The sequence below is a fragment of the Carcharhinus amblyrhynchos genome, unplaced genomic scaffold (assembly GCF_965287045.1).
Source record: "Carcharhinus amblyrhynchos unplaced genomic scaffold, sCarAmb.v2.hapA scaffold_43, whole genome shotgun sequence".
Lineage (NCBI taxonomy): Eukaryota > Metazoa > Chordata > Chondrichthyes > Carcharhiniformes > Carcharhinidae > Carcharhinus > Carcharhinus amblyrhynchos.
In genome coordinates, this window is record NW_027649784.1 from 1,798,655 (window position 1) to 1,824,666 (window position 26,012).

A 26,012-nucleotide genomic window follows, 5' to 3' on the forward strand; every position below is an offset into this window, starting at 1 on the left:
ATATACTACGAAGAGCAAAGGTCCCAAAACTGATCCCTGTGGAACACTAGTCACAGCCTTCCATTCAGAAAATCACCCCTCTACAACTACCCTCTGTCTTTTATGCCCAAACCAGTTCTGTATCCATCTTGCCAGCACTCCTCTGATCTCATGTGACTTCACCTTTCGTACCAGTCTACAATGAGGTACCTTGTCAAAGGCTTCACTGAAGTCCACGTGTACAGCATCCACTGCCTTTCCCTCATCTATCATCTTCGTTGCTTTCCTCAAAAAACTCGATCAAGTTAGTGAGGAAAAACCTCTCCTTCACAAAACCATGCTGTCTATCAATAATAAATCCATTTGTTTCCAAATGAAAGCAAATCCTGTCCCTAAGAATCTTTTCCAATAATTTCCCTACCACTGACGTAATGCTCACCAGCTTATTTCCTGGATTATACCTCTTGCCTTTCGTAAACAATGGAACAACACTGTCTATTCTCCAGTCATCTGAAACTTCACCTGGAGCCAATGAGGATACAAAGATTTCTATCAAGGCTCCAGCAAATTCCACCCTTGCCTCCCTCAGTATTCTGTGGTAGATCCAATAGAATTTTATAGAGCAGAAGGGGCCATTTGGCCCATCAGTTCCGCCCCAACCACAATCCCACACTATCCATATAACCCCATGCATTTACCCTATCTAGTTCCCCGACGTGAAGGAGCAACTTTCTGTGGCTAATCCACCTAACCCCCATATCTTTAGAGTGTGGAAGGAAACTGGAGCACCCAGAGGAAACCCATGCAAACACGGGGAGAACGTGCAAACTCCATATAGACAGTGACCTGAGGCCGGGAATCGAACCCAGGTCCCTGGCGCTGCGAGGCTGAAGTGCAAGCCACTGTGCCACCATTGAGCTCTGGGGGCTTATCTACTTTGATGCTTTTTCAGCCAACCCTTTCAGGCACCCTCCTCATCTTCTGAGCGCCCAACAAACTGCACCCATCGGGGTTATGCCAAGCGAAGTCACCCAGTGGGTGTCAACTGGACATTAGCAACTTGGCTGGAAATTTGGACGTCCCTAAGGAGGGACTCTGGTGGTGCAATTCACCTTCTAATGACTGTGCATGGTGTTCAGGAGGGCGTTGGTGCCAGGCTTCCCCATAGTAGTTGGCACTGTCCCACAGAGGCAGGTAGTACCGCCTCTTGGCTCTGATGGGCAGCTCTGGCCCCTGGGCTGCTTCCTCCCCCTCGCCGAAGACCAGCAGCTTCTGCACTTTCACCATCCCAGCCGCAGGGGGCGCGGCGGCGCCGTTGCCTGGGGAAACTACCCGGGCCTCCAGCAGGACGAAGACCCGCCGGGCGCCGCCCAGCCGCCGCTCGTCGTAGTCGAGGCCGAGGCGCACCTCCCGCAGCTCGGAGCCGCAGCGCAGCCGGTTGCGGCGGACCAGCGGGTTGAGGGCCGGGTGGAGGACGGCCCGCAGGCGGCAGTGACCGTCCGACAAGCCCACGTCGTATAAATCTCCGCCTCCGCCACCGCCTGAGGCCTCCAGCAGGCCGCCGCCGCTACCCGGGTCTCGCGGGTATCGCTCCACCGACAGCACGAAGATCGCCGCCGGGCAGGCTGGTGGCCAACTGACGAGCCCGCAGCCGGCCGGTAAGCCGGGAAACATCGCTCGGAAAGCGCAGCAGCCCGCTTTCGCCGCCATCTTGGTGCAGGTTGAAGCCGGCAAGCTCAGTGGCGGCATTGCGTCATCGCGTTGTACGCGGGCATAATGGCGGTGACGATGGAGTCGGAAGGGCGTGGTGACGTCACAACGGGGCGACGTGATGGCGTCGCAAGATGGGTGGGGCATGGTGATGAAATAATATGAGAACATAAGAAATAGGAGCAGGAGTAGGCCATCTAGCCCTTCGAGCCTGCCCCGCCATTCAATAAGATCATGGCTGATCTGTCGTGGCTCAGTTCCAAATTCCTGCCCTCTCCCCATAACCCTTAATCCCCTTGCCTATCAAAAACCTATCAACCCGTGTCTTAAATATATTGAGTGAGGCAGCCTCCACCACTTCAACGGGCAGAAATTCCAGAGATTCACCACCCTTTGAGTGACATAATGAGATCAGAAGGGGGCCAAGGTTGGCCGCATATTGTCCATAATGGACTTATCGTCCATTCAAGGTAGCACAGTGGTTAGACCTGCTGCTTCTTCACAGCTCCAGGGACCTGGATTCGATTCCTGGCTTGGGTCACTGTCTGTGTGGAGTTTGCACATTCTCCTCATGTCTGCATGGGTTTCCTCCAGGTGCTCCAGTTTCTTCCCATACTCCAAAGATGTGTGGCTTAGGTTGATTGACGGTTCTGATGCGCCACAGTGAAAAACCGCACTGATCTCGTCAGAAGACAAATACGAGACACAGTGGACAGAGTACCCTTGGTCATCCAGTACCTCCCTGGAGCGGAGAAGCTACGACATCTTCTCCGGAGTCTTCAACATATCATTGATGAAGACGAACATCTCGCCAGGGCCATCCCCACACCCCCACTTCTTACCTTCAGATAACCACGCATCCTGAAACAGACCATTGTTCGCAGCAAACTACCCAGCCTTCAGGAGAACAGTGACCACAATACCACACAACCTTGCCACAGCAACCTCTGCAAGACATGCCGGATCATAGACATGGATACCATCATCACATGTGAGAATACCATCCACCAGGCACACGGTAAATACTCTTGCAACTCGGCCAACATTGTCTACCTGCTACGTTACAAGAAAGGATGTCCCGAAGCATGGTACATTGGGGAGACCATACAGACGCTACGACAACGGATGAATGAACATCGCTCGACAATCACCAGGCAAGACTGTTCCCTTCCTGTTGGCGAACACTTCAGTGGTCACGGGAATTCAGCCTCTGACCTTCGGGTAAACGTTCTCCAAGGCGGCCTTCACGACACACGACAGTACAGAGTTGCTGAACAGAGACTGATAGCCAAGTTCCGCACACATGAAGATGGTCTCAACAGGGATCTTGGGTTCATGTCGCACTATCTGTAACCCACATGACATGCCTGGGTTTGCAAAACCTCACTTACTGTACTGGCTGGAGACAATACACATCTCTTTAACCTGTGATCAGTGCTCCTTCCACACACATTGTCGGCCACTTTAGGACTTGAACAGCAGGTTAGGTGTAAAGATTTGCATTCAAATCAGTAATCTGTAAACTGTCTGTGCTTTATATGCTCTGTCTGAGGCCAGAACTCTCTATTCACCTGAAGAAGAGGGAAACCCCTCGAAAGCTAGTGAGTTTACTATCAAATAAATCGGTTGGACTTAAACCTTGTGTTGTCAGACTTATTACTAGGTTGATTGGCCATGCTAAAATTGCCCCTTAGTGTCATGAGATGCGTAGGTTAGAGGGACTAGCAGGTAAATATGTAGGGATATGGGGGTAGGATCTGGGTGGAATTGTGGTTGGTGTAGTCTCGATGAGCCAAATGGCCTCTTTCTGCACTTAGGGTTTGTATGATTTCTATGGTTAAGCTCAGCCATTGAAACTAGAAGCAGGAGGAGGCTGTTCGGCCCTTCTAGCCTGCTCCGCCATTCATTATGATCATGGCTGATCATCAAATTCGATATCCTGATCCAGTCTTCCCCTCACAATCGCTCGATCTCTTTAGCCTCAAGACCGATGCCTAATTTCTTCTTGAAATCACACAACCTTTTGGCCTCAGCTGGGTCCAGCTGAGTGGCAGCGACTGGATGCGGGTATTTCTTGAGGCCTTTGCTTTTCCTGATACATATTAATAATCCAGGGCTTGGTGCGCCAGAAACAATTTGTGCTCTCGAAAGCTGTGCAGGTTAGGTGGATTGGCCATGCTAAAGTGTCCCTTGGTGTCAGGGGGACTAGTAGGGTAAATACATAAGGTCACAAGGGTAGGGCCTGGGTAGGACTGTTGTCGGTGCAGGCTCAATAGGCTGACTGGTCTCTTTCCTAGTTTCAGAGGCAAGGACAACAGGAAGCTGAATCCACTTATAAAAGAACACGTGGGAGAATCAGCGCCGAGCGACTATAACAACATGCCCAGATATGAGCTCACATTGATTCTGAAAGCCATGCAGCGGACAGAGAAAGTTGCTGCCGTACGTCGCACGGTGGAGGCATTACTGAAGCAGAGAGCGGTGGTGAGGAACCTGGAGAGCTTGGGAGAGCGGAGCCTGCCATATAAAATGTCCAAACACAATCTGCAGCACACCAGCGCCGGATATTTCTTAGTGGATTTTGACGCCCCTTCCACCATTATCCCAACTGTGTTGGATCAGTTAGGACGTGACGTAGATGTAATCCGAACTTCGATATTCAAACACCATGCCCCAGAGACCAATGAAACCTGCACAGGAATGACCCAATCCAACTGCAAAGCAAAACTGCATTCTAGAAAGAAGTGATATCATGTCATAAGTCAATTAACTATTTAAAAGAATGTATGTCCATATATTCTGTATTGAAAGCTGTAACTTCATTAAAGGGGAAAAGTTTTGGGGAAAAAAATGACTTTGTGGTAGTGAATTCCACATGTTCACCACCCTCTGGGTGAAGAAATTTCTCGTCATCTCAGTCCTAAAAGGTTTACTCCTTATCCTCAAACTGTGACCATCAGGAACATTCTTTCTGAATCTACCCTGTCTAATCCTGTTAGAATTTTATAAATTTCCATGAGATCCCCTCTTCTAAACTCCAGTGAATACAATCCTAACTGACTTAGTCTCTCCTCATCTGATAGACCTGCCATCCCAGGAATCAGCCTGGTAAACCTTTGCTGCACTTCCTCTATAGCAAGGACATCCTTCCTGAGATAAAGCGACCAAAACTGCACACAATACTGTAGGTGTGGTCTCACAAATGCCCTGCACAATTGCAGCAAAACATCCCTATCCCTGTACTCAAATCCTCTCACTATGAAGGCCAACATACCATTTGTCTTCTTTACTGCCTGCTGTACCTGCGTGCTTATTTTCAGAGACTGAGTACTCTTTATCCATTTTTATTTTATTTATTAGTGTCATAAGTAGGCTTACATTAACACTGCAATTAAATCCCCAAGTCGCCACACTCTGGCGCCTATTCAGGCATACAGATTAAAACTCTGCAGTAACGAGGTTCTTCACCTTGAGAAGGCAACACTGGCCTCAGGCAGGGTGGGGAGTGGTTGCATGTGTGGATTCACCAGAATGGTAATGGGGTTAAAGGCCTTAATTCTAAGGACAGGCTGCACAGTCTAGGCTGGTATTCCCTCAAATACAGAAGACTAAGGGCAGCACAGTTGCCTAATAGGACTCAGGTCATGGGTTCAATTTCAGCTTTGGATGACTGTGTAGAGTTTGCGTATTCTCACCATGCCTGCGTGGGTTCTCCCCAGGTACTCCGGTTTCCTCACACACTCCAAAGATGTGCAGATTAGGTGGATTAGCCATGCTAAATTTTCCTTAGTGTCTAGAGCTGAGTAAGGTAGGAAATTAGCAAGGTAAATGTGTGGGGTTATGTGGATGGGGACTGTGTAAGATGATCCCTTGGAGGATCAGTGCAGACCTGATGGGCTGAATGGCCTGTTTCTGCCCTGTTGGGATTCTGGGGTACACTGAGGGAGAATTTAGCATAGCCAGTGCACCTAACCAGCAGGTCTTTCAGACTGGGAGGAAATCGAAGCACCCAGAGGAAACTCATGCAGACACGAGGAGAACATGCAGACTCCTCACAGACAGTGACCCCCAAGTCAGGAATCGAACCCAAGCCCCTGGTACTGTGCAGCAGCAATGCCACTGTGTCGCTCCCAAGTTCCACCCCACAGATTTTCGTGTTTGAATCGTAAATTTGGTGACCACTTTGCAAAACTTTGCTGTGACTATAAGCAGGACCCAAGCCTTCCTATCGCTTGCCACTCCAACACTCCACTCTATCCTTGTCCTTTTGCAATTTTCTTGTGAAGCCCAACTAAAACTGGAGGAACAGCACCTCATCTTACAATTGGGCACTTTATAGTCTTCCTAGACTGAGTTCAGCAACTTCAGAACATCAACTTGCTCTTTCATCCATTTCCATTTATTTTATTTCATTTCTTATTTACATCTTATCCACTTTTGATTTGATTTATTATTGTCACATGTATTGGGATACAGTGAAAAGTATTGTTTCTTGCACGCTGTACGGACAAAGTATACCATTCATAGAGAAGGAAAGGAGAGGATGCAGAATGTAGTGTTACAGTCGTCATAGTTAGGGTGTAGAGAAGATCAACTTAATGCGAGGTAGGTCCATTCAAAAGTCTGATGGCAGCAGAGAAGAAACTGTTCTTGAGTCGGTTGGTACGTGACCTCAGACTTTTATGTCTTTTTCCCAACAGAAGAAGGTGAAAGAGAGTATATCTGGAGTGCACAGGTTCCTTAATTCTGTTGGCTGCTTTTCTGAGGCAGCTGGAAGTGTAGACAGAGTCAATGGATGGGAGACTGGTTTGAGTGATGGACTGGGCTTCGTTCATGACCCTTTGTAGTTTCTTGCAGTCTTGGATAGAGCAGGAGCCACACCAAGATGTGTTACAACCAGAAAGAATGCTTTCTATGGTGCATTTGTAAACGTTGGTGAGAGTCATAGCGGACATGCCAAATTTCCTTAGTCTGAGAAAGTAGAGGCTTTGACAAGCTTTCTTAACTATAGTGTCAGAATGGGGGGAACCAGGACAGATTGTTGGTGATTTGGAAACCTAAAAACTTGAAGCTCTCGACCCTTTCTACTTCGTCCCTATTGACATAGGGGTATGTTCTCCTTTACACTTCCTGAAGTCAATGACAATTTCCTTCATTTTTTTAACATTGAGGGAGAGGTTATCGTTGTTGCACCAGTTCACCGGATTCTCTATCTCATTCCTGTACTCTGTCTTCTCATTGTTTGAGATTCGAGCCGCTACAGTGGTGTCGTCAGGAAACTTGAAAATCGAGTTGGAGGGGAATTTGACCGCACAGCTGTAGAAAATAAATAGGAATCTGACGTAGGTGCCCTTGTTATCCAGGTGTTCTAGGGTTAAGTGCAAGGCCAGGGAGATGGCGTCTGCTGTGACCTGTTGCGGCAATAGGTGAACTGCAGTGGATTCAGGCAATCTGGGAGACTGGAATCGATTCGTGCCATGACTAACCCTTTGAAGCATTTCATCATGATGGATGTCAGAGCCACCAGCCGATAGTCATTAAGGCACACTGACTGGCATTTCTTTGGCACCAGGATGATGGTGGTCTTCTTAAAGCAGATAGAGACCTCAGATTGGTGTAAAGAGAGGTTGAAGATGTCTGTGAATACTCCCACCAGCTGGTCCACACAGCATCTGAGTGCTTGTCCGTGTACCTGATCCAGGCCAGTCGCTTTCCATGGGTTGACTTTCAAGAAGGCTGCTCTGACATCTATAATGGTGACCTTGGATACTGTTTCACCCGAGGCTTCCCGGGAGGAAAGCACGCTCTCACTTACCTCTTGCTCAAAATAGGCAGAGGGTGCGTTGAGCTCTTTGGGGAGGGGTGCATTTTTATTTTTATTGCTTTATTACTTTTATTTTACTTATTTTAAAGTAACTTATTACTTTATATTACTTTTCCCTATCTGTAATCTTGCTTTTCATCTTGTCTTCCTGCCTACCCACTCCCCCCACACCTCCCCGAGCCAGCTGAAAACATTATCCAACCATTGATCATGCTGCGTTTCTTCCTGTGAGAGCTTTCTGTGCACAGATTGGCTGCCCAATTTTCCTACATTATAACAGTGGCTAAGTTGTGAAAGCACTTTGTGAAATGTTCTGGGCTGATCCAAGGTTGGGAAGGATACAAATCTTGTCTTTTTTTTAGATTGGATGGCATGGTCGCACAGTGGTTAGCTCACAGTACTGCTTCACAGCGCCAGGAACCCGGGTTCGATTCTGGCCTTGTGTGACTGTGTGGAGTTTGCACGTTCTCCCCGGTGTCTGCGCAGTTCTCCTCTGGGTGCACCAGTTTCCTGCCATTCTTCAAAGATGTGTGGGTTAAGTGGATTGGCCATGCTAAATTGCCCCTTAGAGTCCAAAGATGTGCAGGTTAGGTGGATTGGCCATGCTAAATTGCCCCTTAGAGTCCAAAGATGTGCAGGTTAGGTGGATTGGCCATGCTAAATTGCCTCTTAGTGTCCAAAGATGTTCAGGTTAGGTGGACTGGCAATGCTAAAGTAACTCTTAGTTTTCAAAGATGGGCAGTTAGGTGGATTGGCCATGCTAAATTGCCTTTTAGTGTCCAAAGATGTGTAGGCTAGGGGGGTTAACCATGCTAAATTGCCCCTTAGTGTCCAAAGATGTGCAGGTTAGGTGGAGTGGCCATACTAAATTGTCCCATAGTGTCCAAAGATGTGCAGGCTGGAGGGATTGGCTATGCTAAATTGTCCCTGAGTGTCTAAAGATGTGCAGGTTAGGTGGATTGGCAATGCTAAATTGCCCCTTAGTGTCCAAAGATGTGCTGGTTAGGGGTATTGGCTGTGCTAAATTGCCTCTTAGTGTCCAAAGATGTACAGGTTAGATGGATTAATCTCTGATGTCATGAGGAACCAGCGGGTAAATATATGGGGTTACGGGGAAAGGGCCTGGGTGATATTTTTGTCAATGTAGGCTCGATGGGCCGAATGTCCTCCTCTGCACTGTAGGGATTCCATGATTTTTCAGCCAAGCTCCAGTCACTGACCAGAACTTAACACTACAGGGATCCCGTATCACAAGACACAATGTATGGAGGGTGGTTCTGTAATGCTAAAGTACAATGTGACACCAGTTGCCCAACTCTCAAATATTTGCTAGAACCTTGAGGTTCACATGACAAGTCATCGTATCCTCAGTTTTGAAATCCTGCAAGGGAAGTGGCGATTCTAAAGGGCCCTCTGGAATCACAAGTGAGACAGCTGAGAGATTTGGAATTACTGACATTGTTGGCTCATTCGCCACCCGACGACAGCGTAGAAACGTAGAACATTGCCAGGCACCCACTAAAATCCAAGCTAACAGGTCTAATTCAAAGACATACAACTGACACCAGCCTGGCAATGAGGAAATTGGCCAGCACTGTAATGGTGACGGCTCTCTGTCTGGCTCTGGCCTTGAAGGCCGAAAGCTGCATGTTGTGTGCTTTTCCGCATAAAATGATAAGGGATAGATTTGAGAGGCTGTGTGCTGAGTACAAGGAAATGACAGGGACAACAAACTGCACCACGCATACCGACGCAGAACTGAACAAGTTTATATTTGGTGAGGTTATCTGTTATGGAATAGAATCATTGAACAGCACAAGAGAGACCATTTGGCCCATTGAGTCCGTGTCAGCACTGTTTGCTCTCCCTCTTAATTAAAACATTTTCTCTCTCGCCCTCCACGCATGCTCCTCCCCTTCCTTCACTCATATATATTTCTCACAATCACCACATCCCCACATGACCAGGGAAGTCTCCTTACCAATCCACCTGTTTAGCACCCAGACTAATATCCTTAACTGCGCAGACTTCTGTTTAACTCAATTAGTTTCCCCCTCACACAGACCCACAAGGCTGCTTCACAGAGTAATACAACAGACATCCAAACTACGAAAAGTAAACCATCTCCTGTCTCACAGAAATTAAAGCTAATGGCTGGAATTTTACGGCATTCTCAGTTGGTCTCGGAGGTCAAGTGCCAACTGCCTCAAGAACAGCTTCTTCCCTGCTGCCATCAGACTTTTGAATGGACCTCCCTATATGAGGCTTATCTTTCTCTACACCCTAGCTATGGCTGTGACGCGACATTCTGCACTCTCTCCTTTCCTTCTCCCCTATGTACTCTATGAACGATATGCTTTGTCTATATAGCACGCAAGAAACAATACTTTTCACTGTATCCCAGTACATGTGACAATAATAAATCAAATAATGGTGACCGCGAAACCATTCAATTGTGGTAAAAACCAATCTGTTACTTTAGGGAAGGAAATCTGCTGTCCTTACCCAGTCTGGCCCACACGTGACTCCAGACCCACAGCAAATGTGATTGATTCTTAACTGTCCCTCAGAAATAGCTGAGCAAGCTCCTCAAGGTCATTTGGGGATGGACAACAAATATTGGCCTTGCCAGTGGTGCCCGCAACCATGCATATTGTCAATGAAAGGCTTTGCTTTCACGTCTGATATTCTTTGTTTCTCTGCCCAGATGAAGCGTCAGTGGACATGATCTCGGAAAAGGTGCATCGAGTTCTCCGAGTAATAGGTAGCCTTGATTTTTCTGCCTGTATGTTATGCCACAGATACTAATCTAGAGAAGGACTTTCACAATCTCTGCCACTGTCTCCACAGAGATCAATCAGACTCTGACAGACCTGCCCATCTTTTGGAATTGGTTGTACGAGGTAAAGCTTCCAAAGTTGACCCAAGAAGGTGAGAAGACCTTTTCTATTAATATGTATTTTTGCAAAGATTGTCCTAAGACTGAGTCCAGGTGCTAACTGAGGCAAGAACGATATTCACTAGACAAGAGTGACTGTGGTGGGAGCCAGGTGCCTTCTGTAGGGTGGCACGGTGGTTGGCATTGTTGCCTCACAGCACCAGGGACCTGGGTTTGATTCTAGCCTCGGGTCACTGTCTGTGTGGAGATTGCACGTTCTCCCCATGTCTGCGTGGGTTTCCTCCGGGTGCTCTGATTTCCTCCCACCATCTAAAGATGTGCAGGCTAGGTGGACTGGCCATGCTAAATTGCCCCTCAGTGTCCAAAGATGTATAGTTAGGGATTAGCTGGATAAATATCTGGGGTTACAGTAATAGGGCCTAGGTATGATGCTCTGTCAGAGAGTTGGTGGAGACTCAATGGGCCCAATGGCCTCTTCAGCACTGTAGGGATTCTTATATTTTTACCTTTGGGGATAAGAATCTGGTAGCACCCACAGCTAAATATCCCCATCCATTCCTTCGTAGGGGTGAAATAGGATGGAGGAACCCATAGTGTGCAGGAGGGTTTCCTGACACAGTATGTAGATAGGCCAACAAGAGGCGTGGCCACGTTGGATTTGGTACTGGGTAATGAACCAGGCCGGGTGTTAGATTTGGAGATAGGTGAGTACTTTGGCGATAGTGACCACAGTTCAGTTATGTTTAGCGATGGGAAGGGATAGGTATATACCACAGGGCTAGAGTTATAGCTGGGGGAAAGGAAATTATGATGTGATTAGGTGAGATTTAGGATGCATAGGATGTGGAAGGAAACTGCAGGGGATGGGCACAATTGAAATGTGGAGCTTGTTCAAGGAACAGCAACTGCGAGTCCTTGATACATATGTACCTGTCAGGCAAGGAGGAAGCGGTCGAGCAAGGGAACCACGGTTTACTAAATAAGTTGAATCTCTTGTGAAGAGGAAGAAGGAGACTTATGTAAAGATAAGACGTGAAGGCTCAGTTAGGGTGCTTGAGAGTTACAAGTTAGCCAGGAAGGATGTAAAGAGAGAGCTAACGAGAGCTAAAAGGGGACATGAGAAGTCTTTGGCAAGTAGGATCAAGGAAAACGCTAAAGCTTTCTAGGTATGTCAGGAATAAAAGAATGACTAGGATAAGATTAGGGCCAGTCAAGGACAGTAGTGGGAAGGACAGTAGTGGGAAGTTGTGCGTGGAGTCTGAAGAGATAGGACAGGCACTAAATAAATATTTTTCATCACTATTCACACAGGAAAGAAACAATGTTGTCGAGGAGAAACCTGAGATACAGGCTATTAGTCTAGACGAGATTGAGGTTCATGAGGAGGAGGTGTTAGCAATTCTGGAAAGTGTGAAATTGATAAGTCCCCTGAGGCGATGGGATTTATCCTAGGAATCTCTGGGAGGCTAGAGAGGAGATTGCAGACCTTTGGCTTTGATCTTTAGGTCGTCATTGTCTATAGGAATAGTGTCAGAAGACGGGAGGATAGCAAATGTTGTCCCCTTGTTCAAGGAGAGTAGAGACAACCCTGGTAACTATAGACCAATGAACCTTCTGTTGTGGGCAAAGTTTTGGAAAGGATTATAAGAGATAGGATTTATAATCATCATAGAACCCTACAGTGCAGAAAGAGGTCCTTCGGCCCTTCAAGTCTGCACCAAATACAATCCCACTCAGGCCCTACCCCCATATCCTTACATATTATACCCACTAATCCCTCTACACATCCCTGGACAATTTCATAGCATGGCCAATCAACCTAACCTGCACATCTTTGGACTGGAAAGGAATAATTTGATTAGGGATAGTCAACACGGTTTTGTGAAGGGTAGGTCATGCCTCACAAACCTTATTGAGTTCCTTAAGAAGGTGACCAAAGAGGTGGATGAGGGCAAAGCAGTTGATGAGGTGTACATGGATTTCAACAAATCGTTTGATAAGGTTCACCACAGGACGCTATTGCAGAAGATACAAAGGCATGGGATTGAGGGTGATTTAGCAGTTTATATCAGAAATTGGCTAGCTGCAAGAAAACAGAGGATGGTGGTTGATGGGAAATGTTCATCTTGGAGTTCAGTTATTAGTGTGTACCGCAAGGATCTGTTTTGGGGCCACTGATGTTTGTCATTTTTATAAATGACCTGGATGAGGGTGTAGAAGGATGGGTTGGTAAATTTGCAGATGACACTAAAGTCGGTGGAACTGTGGACAGTGTGGAAGGATGTTGCAGCTTACAGAGGGTCATAGATAAGATGCAGAGCTGGGCTGAGAGGTGGCAAATGGAGTTTAATGCAGAAAAATGTGAGGTGATTCACTTTGGAAGGAGTAACAGGAATACAGAGTATTGGGCTAACGGTAAGTTACTTGGTAGTGTGGGTAAGCAGAGCGATCTCGGTGTCCATGTACATAGATCCCTGAAAGTTGGCACCCAGGTTGATAAGGTTGGTAAGAAGGCATACGGTGTGTTAGCTTTTATTGGTAGAGGGATTGAGTTTTGCAGCCATGAGGTCATGTTGCAGCTGTACAAAATTCTGGTGCGGTCACACTTGGAGTATTGCATACAGTTCTGGTCACCGTATTATAGGAAGGATGTGGAAGCATTGGAAAGGGTGCATAGGAGATTTACCAGGATGTTGCCTGGTATGGTGGGAAGGTCTTATGAGGAAAGGCTGAGGGACTTGAGGCTGTTTTCATTAGAGAGAAGAAGGTTAAGGGGTGACTTAATACAGCATATAAGATGATCAGAGGATTAAATAGGGGGGACAGTGTGAACCTTTTTCCTCGGATGGTGATGGCTAGCACGAGGGGACATAGCTTTAAATTGAGGGGTGATAGATATAGGACAGATGTCAGAGGTAGGTTCTTTACACAGAGAGTAGTAAGGGCGCGGAATGCCCTGCCTGCAACAGTAGTGGACTCACCAACATTAAGGGCATTTAAATGGTCATTGGATAAACATATGGATGATATTGGAATAGTGTAGGTTAGATGGGCTTTAGATTGGTTTCACAGGTTGGCGCAACATTGAGGGGCAAATGGCCTGTATGTGCTGTAATGTTCTATGTGCTACGTAGTCCACAGATCCAATTGAACCATTGGATGCTAATCCAGTGTCGAGGGCTGGTGCAGTGTCTGGGGCTGGCCAGAGTGAGGCACTAGCCCTTCACCTTCTGCCTTTTAATCCACTCAACTAATATCTCCTCAGACTCAGGTTCCATTCCAGTAATGTTCTTAGCAAGTGCCGTGTCTCATTTCCTGACAGTATAGGTGCTATATAAATGCAAATTGCTGTCACTGATAAAACTTTTCTTTCTTTTGTTTCTGCAGCCATGTGTGCCCCCAAATGCAGTGAGTAGAAGCTATAGCCCCTTGAAAACTAGCTTGTGTTAGCATACAATGTGTCTGAGTTGGGATGGGCAGTCTGGAGATTATGCGTTTGAATCCCCTCCATATAGAAATGCTCAAACTGAATTCTGTAGAGAATTCAGTGTGTGCAGGGGAACTGGGTTTACTCTGAGGGAACAGAGAGCAATACTGGGCAGGGGTATAAAACTTGCTCATTGAGTTTACTTAGGGTGGCACCGTAATCAGCTTTGCTGCCTCAGAATACCAGGGACTTGGACTTGATTCCCAGCTTGAGTCACTGTCTGTGTGGAGTTTGCGTGTTCTCCCCGTGTCTGCATGGGTCTCCTCTGGGTGCTCCGATTTCCTTCCACAGTCCAAAGATGTGCAGGTTGTGTGGATTGGCCATGCTAAATTGCACCTTAGTGTCCAAAGATTTGTGGTAAAGGTTACAGGGATGGGGAGGAGATCTGGGTAAGATGCTCTTTTGGAGAGTGAGTGCAGGCTCGATGGGCCGAATGGCCTCCTTCTGCAGGGTAGTGATGCTATAATCATCCACTCGTAAATCATACAGTTTATGAATATCCCCAGGTTTAATTGCTGCTTTGTTTGGAGTGTCTTTACTGGGATCCTTTGTTCCTTCATTGAGTGATAAGGGAAGCTTTGTCCCCTTGTGTAAGCTTTGGTCATTTAACATTTCCCATTTAATCTTTCCATTTAAACAACAACAAAAAATTCATTGGGTGAGGACTTACAAAGCGGATAAATGCTTGTGTGTGTCTGGTGTGCATGCACATGTGTGTGTTTGTGTGTGTTTGAGTGTGTGTGTGTGCATATCAGTGTGAGTGTGTATGTGTGTGTTTGAGTGTGTGTGTGTGTGTGTGTGCATATCAGTGTGTATGTGTGTGCATATCAGTGTGTGTGTATATCAGTGTGTATGTGTGTGCATATCAGTGTGTGTGTATATCAGTGTGTGTATGAGTGTGAGTGTGTGTTTGTATGTGTGCGCATGTGTGTGTATATGTATCTCTGTGTATGTATGCATATATCTGTGTGTGTGAGTGTATATCTGTAAATGTGTGTGTGTGTGTGTGTCTATCTATGTGTATGTGTATATATATATCTGTGTGTGTACGTGTGTGAGTATATTTCTGTGTGTGCATATCTGTTTTGTATATCTGTCTGTGGGTGTATCTGTGATATTTATATATGTGTGAGTGTGCATAAATCATCCTCCTGTGGCTTTGGCATGTTGTGGATCTTATGCTTCCGTCTGTGTCTGTATAGGATACTCCACAACGGTTATAAACTGTAGCACGTGTCAGGAGGAAGAGGTCAATTGCTGGAGCCTGAAAACTTGCTGGCCAAGTAAGTGACTGCCTCCTCCTCGGCCCTCCTCACACCCTCCCGCACCCCCCACCTCGCCCTCTCCCACCCCCCACCCTCCCCCACCCCCCACCTTGCCCTCCCCCACCCCCACCCTCCCCCACCCCCATCTCATAATGCACCATGACCCAGATTCGCAGTTTCCCCAGACACGGAGCAAGTAACAAGGGCCTGGGTTGTCAGGGACTGGGCTGGAGGTGGGGGGAGTGGGGGAGGGTATGGAGGAGGGGGGGGGGGGAGACACCTCATCTGAGTAAAACTCCGCAAGCTCTCTCTCTCCTGGCGACTGGCCAGAGGGAGCCAGCGTTCCGAGGTGAGAGACTCTGACGAGTGGGCTCATGTGGACGGACTCTCAGCGGAAGGGGGGTGGGGGAAGCCTGCGGCAGGATTGGGGACAGGTGGAAGACTGCTGTCAGGGATTGGGAGGGAGTGGGTGTTGGGGAGAAAGCGCTGGGTTGGGTTGTTTAGGGTCAGACTGTCAGTAGGTACAAGGAGCTGAACAGGGGCTGGGGTGGGAGAGGAGGGGGCGGGGCAGCTGGTGTTGTCAGCTGGGGAGGAGGAAACTAACCAGAAATGTTGGAGGCCCAAGTCTCAGAAGAGCATTGGGGTGGCACGGTGGTACAGCGGATAGCACTGCTGCCTCACAATGCCAGGGACCCAGGTTTGATTCCCAGTTTGGGTCACTGTCTGTGTGGAATTGCACGTTCTCCCTGTGTCTGCGTGGGTTTCCTCTGGGTGCTCCAGTTTCCTCCCACAGTCCAAAGATGTGCAGGTTAGGTGGATTGGCCATGATACATTGCCCTTCAGTGTACGTGCATTTACAGGGACAGAGCCTGCTGGGGTTGTGGTCTGTATCGGCTCAATGGGTCAAATGGCCTCCTTTTGCACTGTAGGGATTCTATGAGCAGCCAGTAACCCAAATGCAAAACTAAACTCACCTTCTAGCCCACCTCCCCCGCTAAGATTGAGATTTAGGCTGGAGCTGCCGATGTGAGTGTAGCAGGGCAGGAAGGCAGTGGGATAGGAGGGACAAGGCAGCCTAAGGACAGCAAAGAGGGCTTCAGTACCTCTGAGCTGGCCATCTATCTGGACTCCAATTGCCCAACTCTGTAAGCCCCTCACACAGTCAAATCATCCCAACCCCATCACTAGGGCCTTGTTTTTAAGTTTATTTATTAATATCACAACGAAGTTACTGTGAAAATTCCCAAATCGCTACGCTGGGCTGTAAGATTCCAACATTTTGTTTGGGAGAATTTAGCATAGCCAATGCACCTAACCAGCACATCTTTTGCACTGTGGGAGGAAACTGGAGCACCCAGAGGAAACCCATGCACACACACAGGGAGAACGCGCAGACTCTGCAACAGAGACCAAGATAGGGAGAGCACGGGTGAAGGGTGGGTAGAGGAGTGACAGTGGGACTAATTGGAGAGCTCTTTCAAAGAGCTTTCACCAGGACGATGGGCTGAATGGCCTCCTTCTGGACTGTGAGATTCTAACATTTTGTTTTATTCTTCCAGACAGATTAGACCTGAACGAATCCATTTATCTAATTGTCGGCTTGTCGGCAGGGTCCATTTTAATTGGGTGCATCACGTTGATTTTCGAGTAGGTCAAAGAAGATTGCCAGAGAATTATAACACAGCGACAGGCCATTCAGCCCAACTGCTCTGTGCTGGTGTTCATGCTTTATATAAAGCTCTCTCCAAACTCCCCTTCATCTTATCGGCCAAACTTTCTAATCCATTTCCCCCAAATCTGTTTGCCTAACTTCATAGAATCCCTCCAGTGCAGAAGGAGGCCACTCGGTCCATTAACAGAGCATCTTACCCAGGCCCAACCCCACCCTGTCCCCATAACCTCATGCATTTACCCCACTAATCCACCTAACATACAAATGGATACTAGGATGCTACCGGGACTTGATGGATTGAATTATAAGGAGAGGCTGGATCGACTGGGACTTTTTTCCCTTGCAGCATAGGAGACTTTGGGATGATCTTATAGAGGTCTATAAAATAATGAGGGACATAGATCAGATAGATAGTCAATATGTTTTCCCAAAGATAGGAGAGTCTAAAACTAGGGGGAAATAGGTTTAAGGTCAGAAGGGAGTGATGCAAAACGGTTCAAAGGGGCTATTTTTTCACTCAGAGGGTGGTGAGTGTCAAGAACGAGCTGCCAGAGGTAGTAGTAGAGGCGGGTACAATTTTATTTTTTAAAAAGCGTTCAGAGAGTTACATGGATAAGATGGGTATAAAGGGATATGGGTGAAATGCAGGCAATTGGGATTAGCTTAATGGTTAAAAAATGGGTGACCTGGACAAGTTGGGCCGAAGGGCCTGTTTCCATGCTGTATGACTTTATGACACTAAGGGGCAATTTAATATGGCCAATTTACCAAACCTACACATCTTTGGACTGGGAAGATTGTTTGGGACCAAGTCATCCCGGGTTTAGGAATTTTCTGGACTATAAAATGACATTGGAATGCTGAAGCACATGAACCTTAAAAATATTATTTCACAGGATGTGGGTGTCACAGACAAGGCCATTACCCATCCCTAATTGCCCCTTGAACTGAGTGTCTCATTTGGCCATTTCAGAGGGCAGTTAAGAGTCAACCACATTGCTGTGGTTCTAGAGTCACATGTAGGCCAGACCGAGTAAGGACAGCAGATTTCCTTCTCGAAAGGGAAATTTGTGAACCCAGATAGGTTCTTATGACAATCGATCATTGTTTTATCAACTTTTTAGCTTTTAATTCCAATTTATTATAGGATTTTAAAATCCCACCAGGTGCCCGTGACCACAGGGAGTGTTTGATGGGGTCAGTGTAGAGGGAGCTTTATTCTGTATTTAACCCCGTGCTGTGCCTGTCCTGGGAGTGTTTGATGGGGACAGTGTAGAGGGAGCTTTACTCTGTATCTAACCCTGTGCTGTACCTGTCCTGGGAGTGTTTGATAGGGACAGTGTAGAGGGAGCTTTACTCTGCATCTAACCCTGTGCTGTACCTGTTCTGGGAGTGTTTGATGGGGGACAGTGGAGGGGGAGCTTTACTCTGTATCTAACCCTGTGCTGTACCTGTCCTGGGAGTGTTTGATGGGGGACAGTGTAGACGGAGCTTTATGCTGTATCTAACCCCGTGCTGTACCTGTCCTGGGAGTGTTTGATGGGGACAGTTGCTGTTTTTAATAAAACGCTATGTGGTTCCACTTAAGCTTAAAAAATCATATTGATTGAAAATGAAATGAAAAATAATTATTCTCAAACATTATGATCCATCTCTGTCTCTAAAGCCGCCACAGTGAAAGCAAATTCTCTCTGATATAATTATCAGTATATTTGTTGTTGTGTTCTAATCTAGCACTTTGCTCCAATGCTCCAGTGGTTAGCAACGCTGCCTCACAGCACCAGAGACCTGGTTGAACTTCAGGCTTGGATCACTGTCTGTGTGGAGTCTGCACGTTCTCCCCGTGTCTGTGTGGGTTTCCTCCCACAGTCCAAAAATATGCGAGTTAGGTTGATTGGCCATGTTAAATTGTCCCTTAGTGTCAGGAGGATTAGCAGGTTAAATCTGTGGGGTTACGGGAATGGGACCTTGGTGGGATTGTTGATGGCACAGACTAGATGAGCCAAATGGCCTCCTTCTGTACTATAGAGATACTATGATTGGCCAGTCCTGACTTTGTGAAGGGTTATGGAGTGCAGCGCAAAGACTGACTTGTGTCGGACCTGTCACTGTGAGATACTAAGTTACAGCCCTCTGTCATTTTCTTGCGCCCCCTCCAAGCTTTTCCCTGGTTCTGCAGGTGTTTAGAAATCTGCTCATCCCGAATCGCATCACCAGCGCAACGGTTCCACTCTCTCGCCTCTGAGTCTGAACCCTGTGCCGAGTGTCACTGCAGAAACCTGAATTCGCAATCCATGCTGAATAACCCTGGTACAATACAGAGGGAGTGCCATGCTGTTGGAGGTACTGCCTTCTTGAGGGAGGTATTAAACGCAGGCTCCTGTCTGCCCTCTCTATGGATGTACAAGATATCATGGCATTCTTTAAAGAAAAAAGGGCAGTGAGGAAGTTCTCCCCAGTATCCTGGGGTCCAGAACCCATTCAACAATCAACATCAGTAAAAACCATTAAAACCATTAGGCTCCTGCTGTGCACAAGCTGGCAGGTGCTGTTTTGGAATTACAGGAACTCAAAAAAGGTACCTCGTTGGCTGTCAGATTTCCTGAGTCATGAAAGGTGCTACAGAAATGCAGTCTTTCCTTCTGATCAATATTCCACAATCTGAAATATTTTTCTCTCTCTCACACACACACATCAACACAGTTGGGCTGCAAAGCAATTTACAGTCTTTCCTGTTGCCATTGCAGATTTCCAGCTCCCCCCAGTGCTCCATTTCCTAATGAAAATCCCTTTTTCTGCTGTTACAGATCAAGAAGGCTGTGGGATCTGGTGGATAAAGAGGTCGAATAGAGAGGCCGACTTTTACTCACACACACTGCATGCCTCAGAACCAAGTGGCGGGGAGAAAGCAGAAATTACCAGTAGGTTTCGATGCTGTTCTGCTGTACACTCCCTAATGACCTTTACTAAATCAATTCGTCACTCTGAGGAGTTTGGAAATGGTCTCGATTCCCAGTTCTGGGGCTGGGATTTACACCACTTACGTTGTGAAGACCCTGTGCCTTAGACCCGTTATTCCCTGATAATATGTTTCTGCTGATGTTATACTGGGCTGACTGTAAGTCCACAATAAATAAAGTGATGCAATATGTTCACTGGCAGTGTTTATGTGTGATATATTGAGTAGGGTGTTACTGTCCGACTCAAGTCACCGACACTGTGGATAAAGGCACTCAAACTCTCGAATTATTGCACTACAAATCTCCTTCTTATACTTTTCCAAGTTACCACAAAATTACACAATGCATCACACTTTGTTACACATAACTTTCACAGATACACCATAGAAAGCATTCTTGCTGGTTGAATCACAGCTTGGTATGGGCTCCTGCTCTGCCCAAGACCACAAGGACCTACAAAAGGTCGTGGATATAGCCGAATCCATCACACAAACCAGTCTCCCATCCATTGACTCTGTCTACACTTCCCGCTGCCTCAGGAAAAGCAGCCGGCATAATCAAGGACCCCCCACACCCCGGACATTCTCTCTTCCACCTTCTTTCGTCGGGAAAAAGATACAAAAGTCTGAGGTCACATACCAACTGACTCAAGAACAGCTTCTTCCCTGCTGCTGTCAGACTTTTGAATGGACTTACCTTGCATTAAGTTGATCTTTCTCGACACCCTAGCTATGACTGTAACACTATGTTCTGCACTCCTTTCCTTCTCAATGAACGGTATGTTTTGTCTGTATAGCGTGCAAGAAATAATACTTTTTACTGTATCCCAATGCATGTGACAATAATAAATCAAAGTAACTAAGCTCTGACTTACTTCATTATACACAAAGTAACTAACCTCTGACCTTCCTTGTTATACACACAAGTGTTCATGAGATATCAAAACTTTACAAAGTTTCCAACCTCACGATTTGGACTTGGAGTACTCTCCAAAGCAAGGTGAACTGACCACATTCCCTCCTGATGGACTTTGTTCAATGTCTCTGAGTCCCAGACTTGGTCCTGCTTCTACAGTGGTTGGTTCCAGGTCAATATATCTGTGTCTCTTATAAAGATTCCACGGTACTGATCATAGAATCTACTTCGCAGAAGGAGGCCATTTGGCCCATCAAGCCTGCACCGCCAATAATCCCACCCCGATACTGTCCTATCCCCGTAACCCCACATATTTTCCCTCCTGATTCCCCCTGACACAAAGGGCAATTTATCGTGGCCAATCAACCTAACCCGCACATCTTTGGACTCATGTACTCACAGGACATAGAACCATAGAACATAGGGGCAGGAGTAGCCTTTTGGCCCTTTGAGTCTAATCTGCCATTCATTATGATCATGGCTGGTCATCCAACTCAATAGCCTGATCCCACTTTCTCCCTATAATCCTTTGATTCCCTTCACCTCAAGAGCTATATCAAACTTCTTCTTGAAAACATTAAACGTTTTGGCCTTAACTACTTTCTGTGTCAGCGGATACCATAGGCTCACCACTCCCTGGGTGAAGAAATTTCTCTTGGTAAGTTGTTCCTTAGTGTCCAAAGATGTGTAGGCTAGGTGGATTGGCCATGCTAAATTGCCCCTTAGTGTCTAAAGATGTGCAGATTAGGTAGATTGGCCATGCTAAATTGCCCCTTAGTGTTCAAAGATGCACAGGTTAGGTGGATTAGCCATGCTAAATTGCCCCCTATTGTCCAAAGATATGTAAGTTAAGGGGAGCAGCCATGCTAAATTGCCCCTTAGTGTCAGGGGAGGTTAGCATCATAAACATGTGGTTTACAGGGATAGAGCCTGGGTGGGATTGTTGTCAGTGCAGGCTCCATGGGCCGGATGACCTGCTTCTGCACTGTAGGGATTCGATGATTTTTTTTTCCAAAAATATACTTTATTCATAAAAATCTCAAGTAATTTATTGCAAATGTACAGGGCTTTGAGCAGCAAAACAATGTGGAATCAAAACATTTTTACAGATCTGGATTCGATGATTGTATTTCACCAGCATGTCTCCTGAAGTCTTACTATGCTCCCTGATCTGAGTCTTGGGCCAGTCAGCACTGATGAAATGGCCTCCTTCTGTCCACTGCCATTCTCTGAGTCTAACACTCACATGAAGAACCTTGAGATGCTAGTGCCATGTTACATTCCCATATAAATGGAAGTTCTCTTTTTGCCACATGCCGAAGATCTTTGATGTTTTGAGGCTGCAACGTCCCACCATTGCCACGAGGTGGTCCTCTTGCACAGAAAACGCCGCAAAGTTAGCTCGGCAATCTGCAGATCCGGGTGTGATTTTCTCCGTGCCCCCGTGGCATGTTTCGCGGGGGGATTGGCTGGCAGAGGATTCAGCCACCGTCAAAGGGGTTTCCCGTTCTATGCCCCCCCCTCCCCCTCTATCCCCCTTGTTACCGGGAAACCCATGGTAGGAGGGGGGGATCTCCATTAGCGGGACTGGAAAACCCTGCTGGCGAGAACGGCTAGAAAATTCCAGCCGATTTTCCGAGGAAACCCCACTTTAACACTTGAAGATGAATCTAACCTCAGGTACCAAAATAATTGGCTAAAATTCATTATATGACTATTAAAGTTTGTGAATTATAATCAGCATATCAAACATGTAAAAATCTCGATTCTTAAAGGAGAATGATAGAATTTTACAGTACAGAGAAGGCCCTTCCGCCCGTTATGTTTTTGCTATCTGTCAAGCACCTACCCATTCCAATCCCATTTTCCAGCGGTCACTCCATGACCTTGTTCACTCCGGTTTTCCAAATGCTCAATCTAAATGTTTCTTAATTGTTGTCAGGGGTTCCACCTCTGCCACCTTTTCCAACAGCAAGTCCCAAATTCCCACCACCCTCTGGGTGAAAATCTTTCTCCTCAAATCCCCTCAAAATCTCCTGCCTCTCAGATTAAATCTCTGCCCTACCCCCTCCAAGTTACTGACCCCTCTACTAAGGGGAAAGATTGCTTCTTACCTATCCTATTTGAGTCCCTCATAATCATAGAATCCCTGAAGTGCAAAAGAAAGCCAAATTGCCCCTTAGTGTCCAAAGATGTGCAGGTTAGGTGGATTGGCCATGCTAAATTGCCCCTTAGTGTCCAAAGATATGTGGGTTAGGTGGATTGACCATGCTAAATTGCCCCTTAGTGTCCAAAGATATGTGGGTTAGGGTGGATTGGCCATGCTAAATTGTCCCTTAATATCCAAAGATGTGCAGGTTAGGTGGATTGACCATGCTAAATTGTCCCTTAATATCCAAAGATGTGTAGGTTAGGTGGATTGGCCATGCTAAATTGTCCCTTAGTGTCCAAAAATGTGTAGGTTAGGTGGATTGGCCATGCTAAATTGTCCCTTAGTGTCCAAAGATGTGTAGGTTAGGTGGATTGGCCATGCTAAATTGCCCCTTCGTGTCCAAAAGATGTGCAGGTTAGGTGAATTGGCCATGCTAAATTCTCCCCCAGTGTACCCGAACAGGTGTCAGAGTGTGGGCAACTTAGGGGGACTTTTACAGTAACTTCATCACAGTGTTCATGTAAGCCTACTTGTGATAGTAAGAAAATAAACTTGAAACTTAACATTGTGAGTCTCTCCCTGTTAATATTCAGTGCAGGTGAAATGGGCTGGGGACTTGCCGGAGTTAGTAAGTGTTGCAGTAGCTTCAGGGAGCTGGGAAAAGGGTAAGCTGAGCTCTCGCAGCTTTGCTGCTTTCCCCGGGAGGCCACAGCCAGCTGTTTCGCAGCCGGATAGAGTTACCACAGGAGCGGGGGAACAGGGGAAAGAGTTAATCTGCCAGCTGGCAGCCCTCAGTGATCTGCCCAACAGTTGGGGCCTGACTGAGAGGGGAGGTGAAACTCAGTGCTGCGCAGGCCAGTCGGAAATAGCCCCTCGTCGCGGGCAGAGCAGCACACTCGCGAAGGGCACTGACCGGCTGGCATGGCCCTGCCATTTCTCCTGATCCTCTGTCTGGTGTCTGGAGGTAAGACGCATCGGCTGTCAGTTAAAATCAAACGGGAGCCCAAAGTGACTCCGGTAACCCATCCTCCTCCGAGTTGGCACCGAGAGTTTCCTCGGTGGGTTTTACAATCCTTTCCTTTTGAAGGTTTTAATCCTACAGGAATTAAATTGTCACCAGTGAGCCCAAGGTGGCCAGCAATGGGAAGGCAAAGATTTTGTGGCAGTTATTGGTAGGCAGTGGCTGAGGAGAGAGAATCTAAGATTCTTTGGAAGATGACAGAGTTTCATTTACATTACCATGTTTCGCAGTTTCGGGCACAGCTTTACTGTCACTTAAATACTTCCGAAATGTTTTCACTCTTGTGGAGCAGGGACTAATTTGTACACAGCAGGATCCCACAGAGAAGACCTCATAAATCTGTTTCTTTTTTAAAGTGATATCGTTTAGACTTCCCAATGTGTGAGGCACATTCTCTCCGTTTTTCCATCCCCTAGAACATGTGGCTAGGCTGAAGGCAGCAACCCTGGCTGGAGGGGAGGCTGCCGCTGTGCATGAAACAGGGCTTAACGGGGGTCTCTGAAACAACCTGCCCCGGCGAAGGATTTGCGGATTTGATCCTCATCCTGACTTGGCTGCACAATGAAGGGACTCAGTCCAGGGGACGGATTCGAACCTGGAGGTTCCGCCTCAGGGGCACTAACCCCACTGTGCCACCAGACCTCCCAATGTTGATTGAGGGATAAATGTCTTTTTTTCGAAGCAGGAAGAGAGGGAAGGTTGGGATTTGACCACTGGTCATAACAGATTATCGACCACATTACTGCAGTTTTATAGTTAGCAGCAGATTTACACAGAGTAAATATTAATGGTTACTGTGTATGTTAACCAGCCTGTCTGAGATTGTTCTCAGAGCAGTGGGTAATTGCATTACCCACTGGATCCTGATCAGATCCCACAACGAGCATTGGTCCCTGACATTGGTCCGACTTCAGCCAATTGTCCAGAATGTGGTTTGCATTTCTGTAGCCTCTCCTACATTTTTAGGGACATCCCCAGGATGTCCCTAAAATGCTTTTCAGTCAATGAAGTCCCCCTTAGAGGTCCAGATGAAGGAAAGACGAGCTCGCCCAAACAGCAGTGTGATCATAACCACATCACCTGATTTTGTGATGTTGGCTGAGGAATGAACGTTGGCCAGGAGAACCCTCCCACAAAATAACGGAGGCAATATATTTGGTGCTCACCTGGGAGGGGCGGACAGCATCTCAGTTGATATCCAACTGTGCAGCTCTCCCTAAGTAATGCACTGAAGTGAGATCACTGTCAGTCTAGAGAAACGCACAGCAGGATCCCAATAAACAGCCATGGCGGGAATTATTGCTTGATCTGTGTTCGTTTGGTCCCAGTTCCTCCTGAGGCGTGTTATAAACCACGTTTCAGAATGTCCCTGGACACTTCAAACCTTCTCACGTCAAGTTTGGTGACATTTCCCCTCAGTTTCGCTGAGTCGCCGATGAAACTCGAGTGGGGGGGGGTCAGAGGAATGTGGAAGCCCATTCAGCCTTTCCACATCATTTCCAGGAAGATTGAAACATGAGGAGGACATTCCAGTTTTAAGTTTATTTATTGCTGTCACAAGTAGGCTTATATTCACACTGCAATAAAGTTGATGTGAAAATCTCTTAGTTGCCACAGTCCAACGCCTGTCCGGGTAACACTGAGAGAGAATTTAGCATAGCCAATGCACTCTAACCAGCATGTCTTTCAGACTGTGAAACACAGAAAAACTACAGCACAAAACAGGCCCTTCGGCCCACAAGTTGCGCCGAACATGTCCCTACTAGGCTTACCTATAACTCTCTATCTTACTAAATTCCATGTACTTATCCCAAAGTCTCTTAAAAGACCCTACCGAATCCGCCTCCACCACTACTGCCGGCAGCCGATTCCACGCACCCACCACCCTCTGAGTGAAAAACTTGCCCCTGACATCTCCTTTGTACCTACTGCCCAGCAGCTTAAACCTGTGTCCTCTTGTGGGAGGAAAACGGAGCACTAGGAGGAAACCCACGCAGACTTGGGGAGAAGGTGCAGACTCTGCACAGACAGTGACCCAAGCCGGGGTCCCTGGCACTGTGAGGCAGCAGTGTGAACCACTGTGACAGGTCAGCCCCTCAAGTCTGCTTCACCGTTGAATTAGATTATG

General features: G+C 47.0%; 3 protein-coding genes and 1 pseudogene across 5 annotated transcripts in view; 3 read left to right on the forward strand and 1 right to left on the reverse strand.

The window, feature by feature from the left end:
• LOC145337135 (RPA-related protein RADX-like) overlaps positions 1-1,689 on the reverse strand; it is a 45,990-nt gene extending 44,301 nt beyond the window's left edge. For both annotated transcript variants that reach the window (XM_080181915.1, XM_080181913.1), the window contains exon 1: positions 1,092-1,689. In XM_080181915.1, coding sequence (XP_080038041.1) covers positions 1,092-1,689 — 598 coding nt within the window. The remainder of the gene's footprint in view (positions 1-1,091) is intronic.
• On the forward strand, positions 1,108-19,791 carry LOC145337075 (uncharacterized). The gene is made up of 8 exons (XM_080181823.1): positions 1,108-1,476; positions 1,526-1,637; positions 10,221-10,277; positions 10,364-10,444; positions 13,800-13,820; positions 15,102-15,182; positions 16,724-16,811; positions 19,644-19,791. Exons 1-8 carry the CDS (start codon positions 1,108-1,110, stop codon positions 19,684-19,686), a joined length of 852 nt encoding a protein of 283 aa, XP_080037949.1. The 3' UTR covers positions 19,687-19,791.
• LOC145337136 (small ribosomal subunit protein bS6m pseudogene) lies at positions 1,476-4,529 on the forward strand (annotated as a pseudogene). The gene is made up of 2 exons (XR_013885314.1): positions 1,476-1,695; positions 3,987-4,529. The product of XR_013885314.1 is annotated as a small ribosomal subunit protein bS6m pseudogene (transcript).
• Positions 19,792-23,684: 3,893 nt separating the features above from the next.
• The window catches only part of chrne (cholinergic receptor, nicotinic, epsilon), a 42,889-nt gene continuing 40,561 nt past the window's right edge, over positions 23,685-26,012 (forward strand). Inside the window, exon 1 of the mRNA XM_080181857.1 lies at positions 23,685-23,827. Within this exon, the coding sequence (XP_080037983.1) occupies positions 23,785-23,827 (43 nt within the window). The 5' untranslated portion in view covers positions 23,685-23,784. The remainder of the gene's footprint in view (positions 23,828-26,012) is intronic.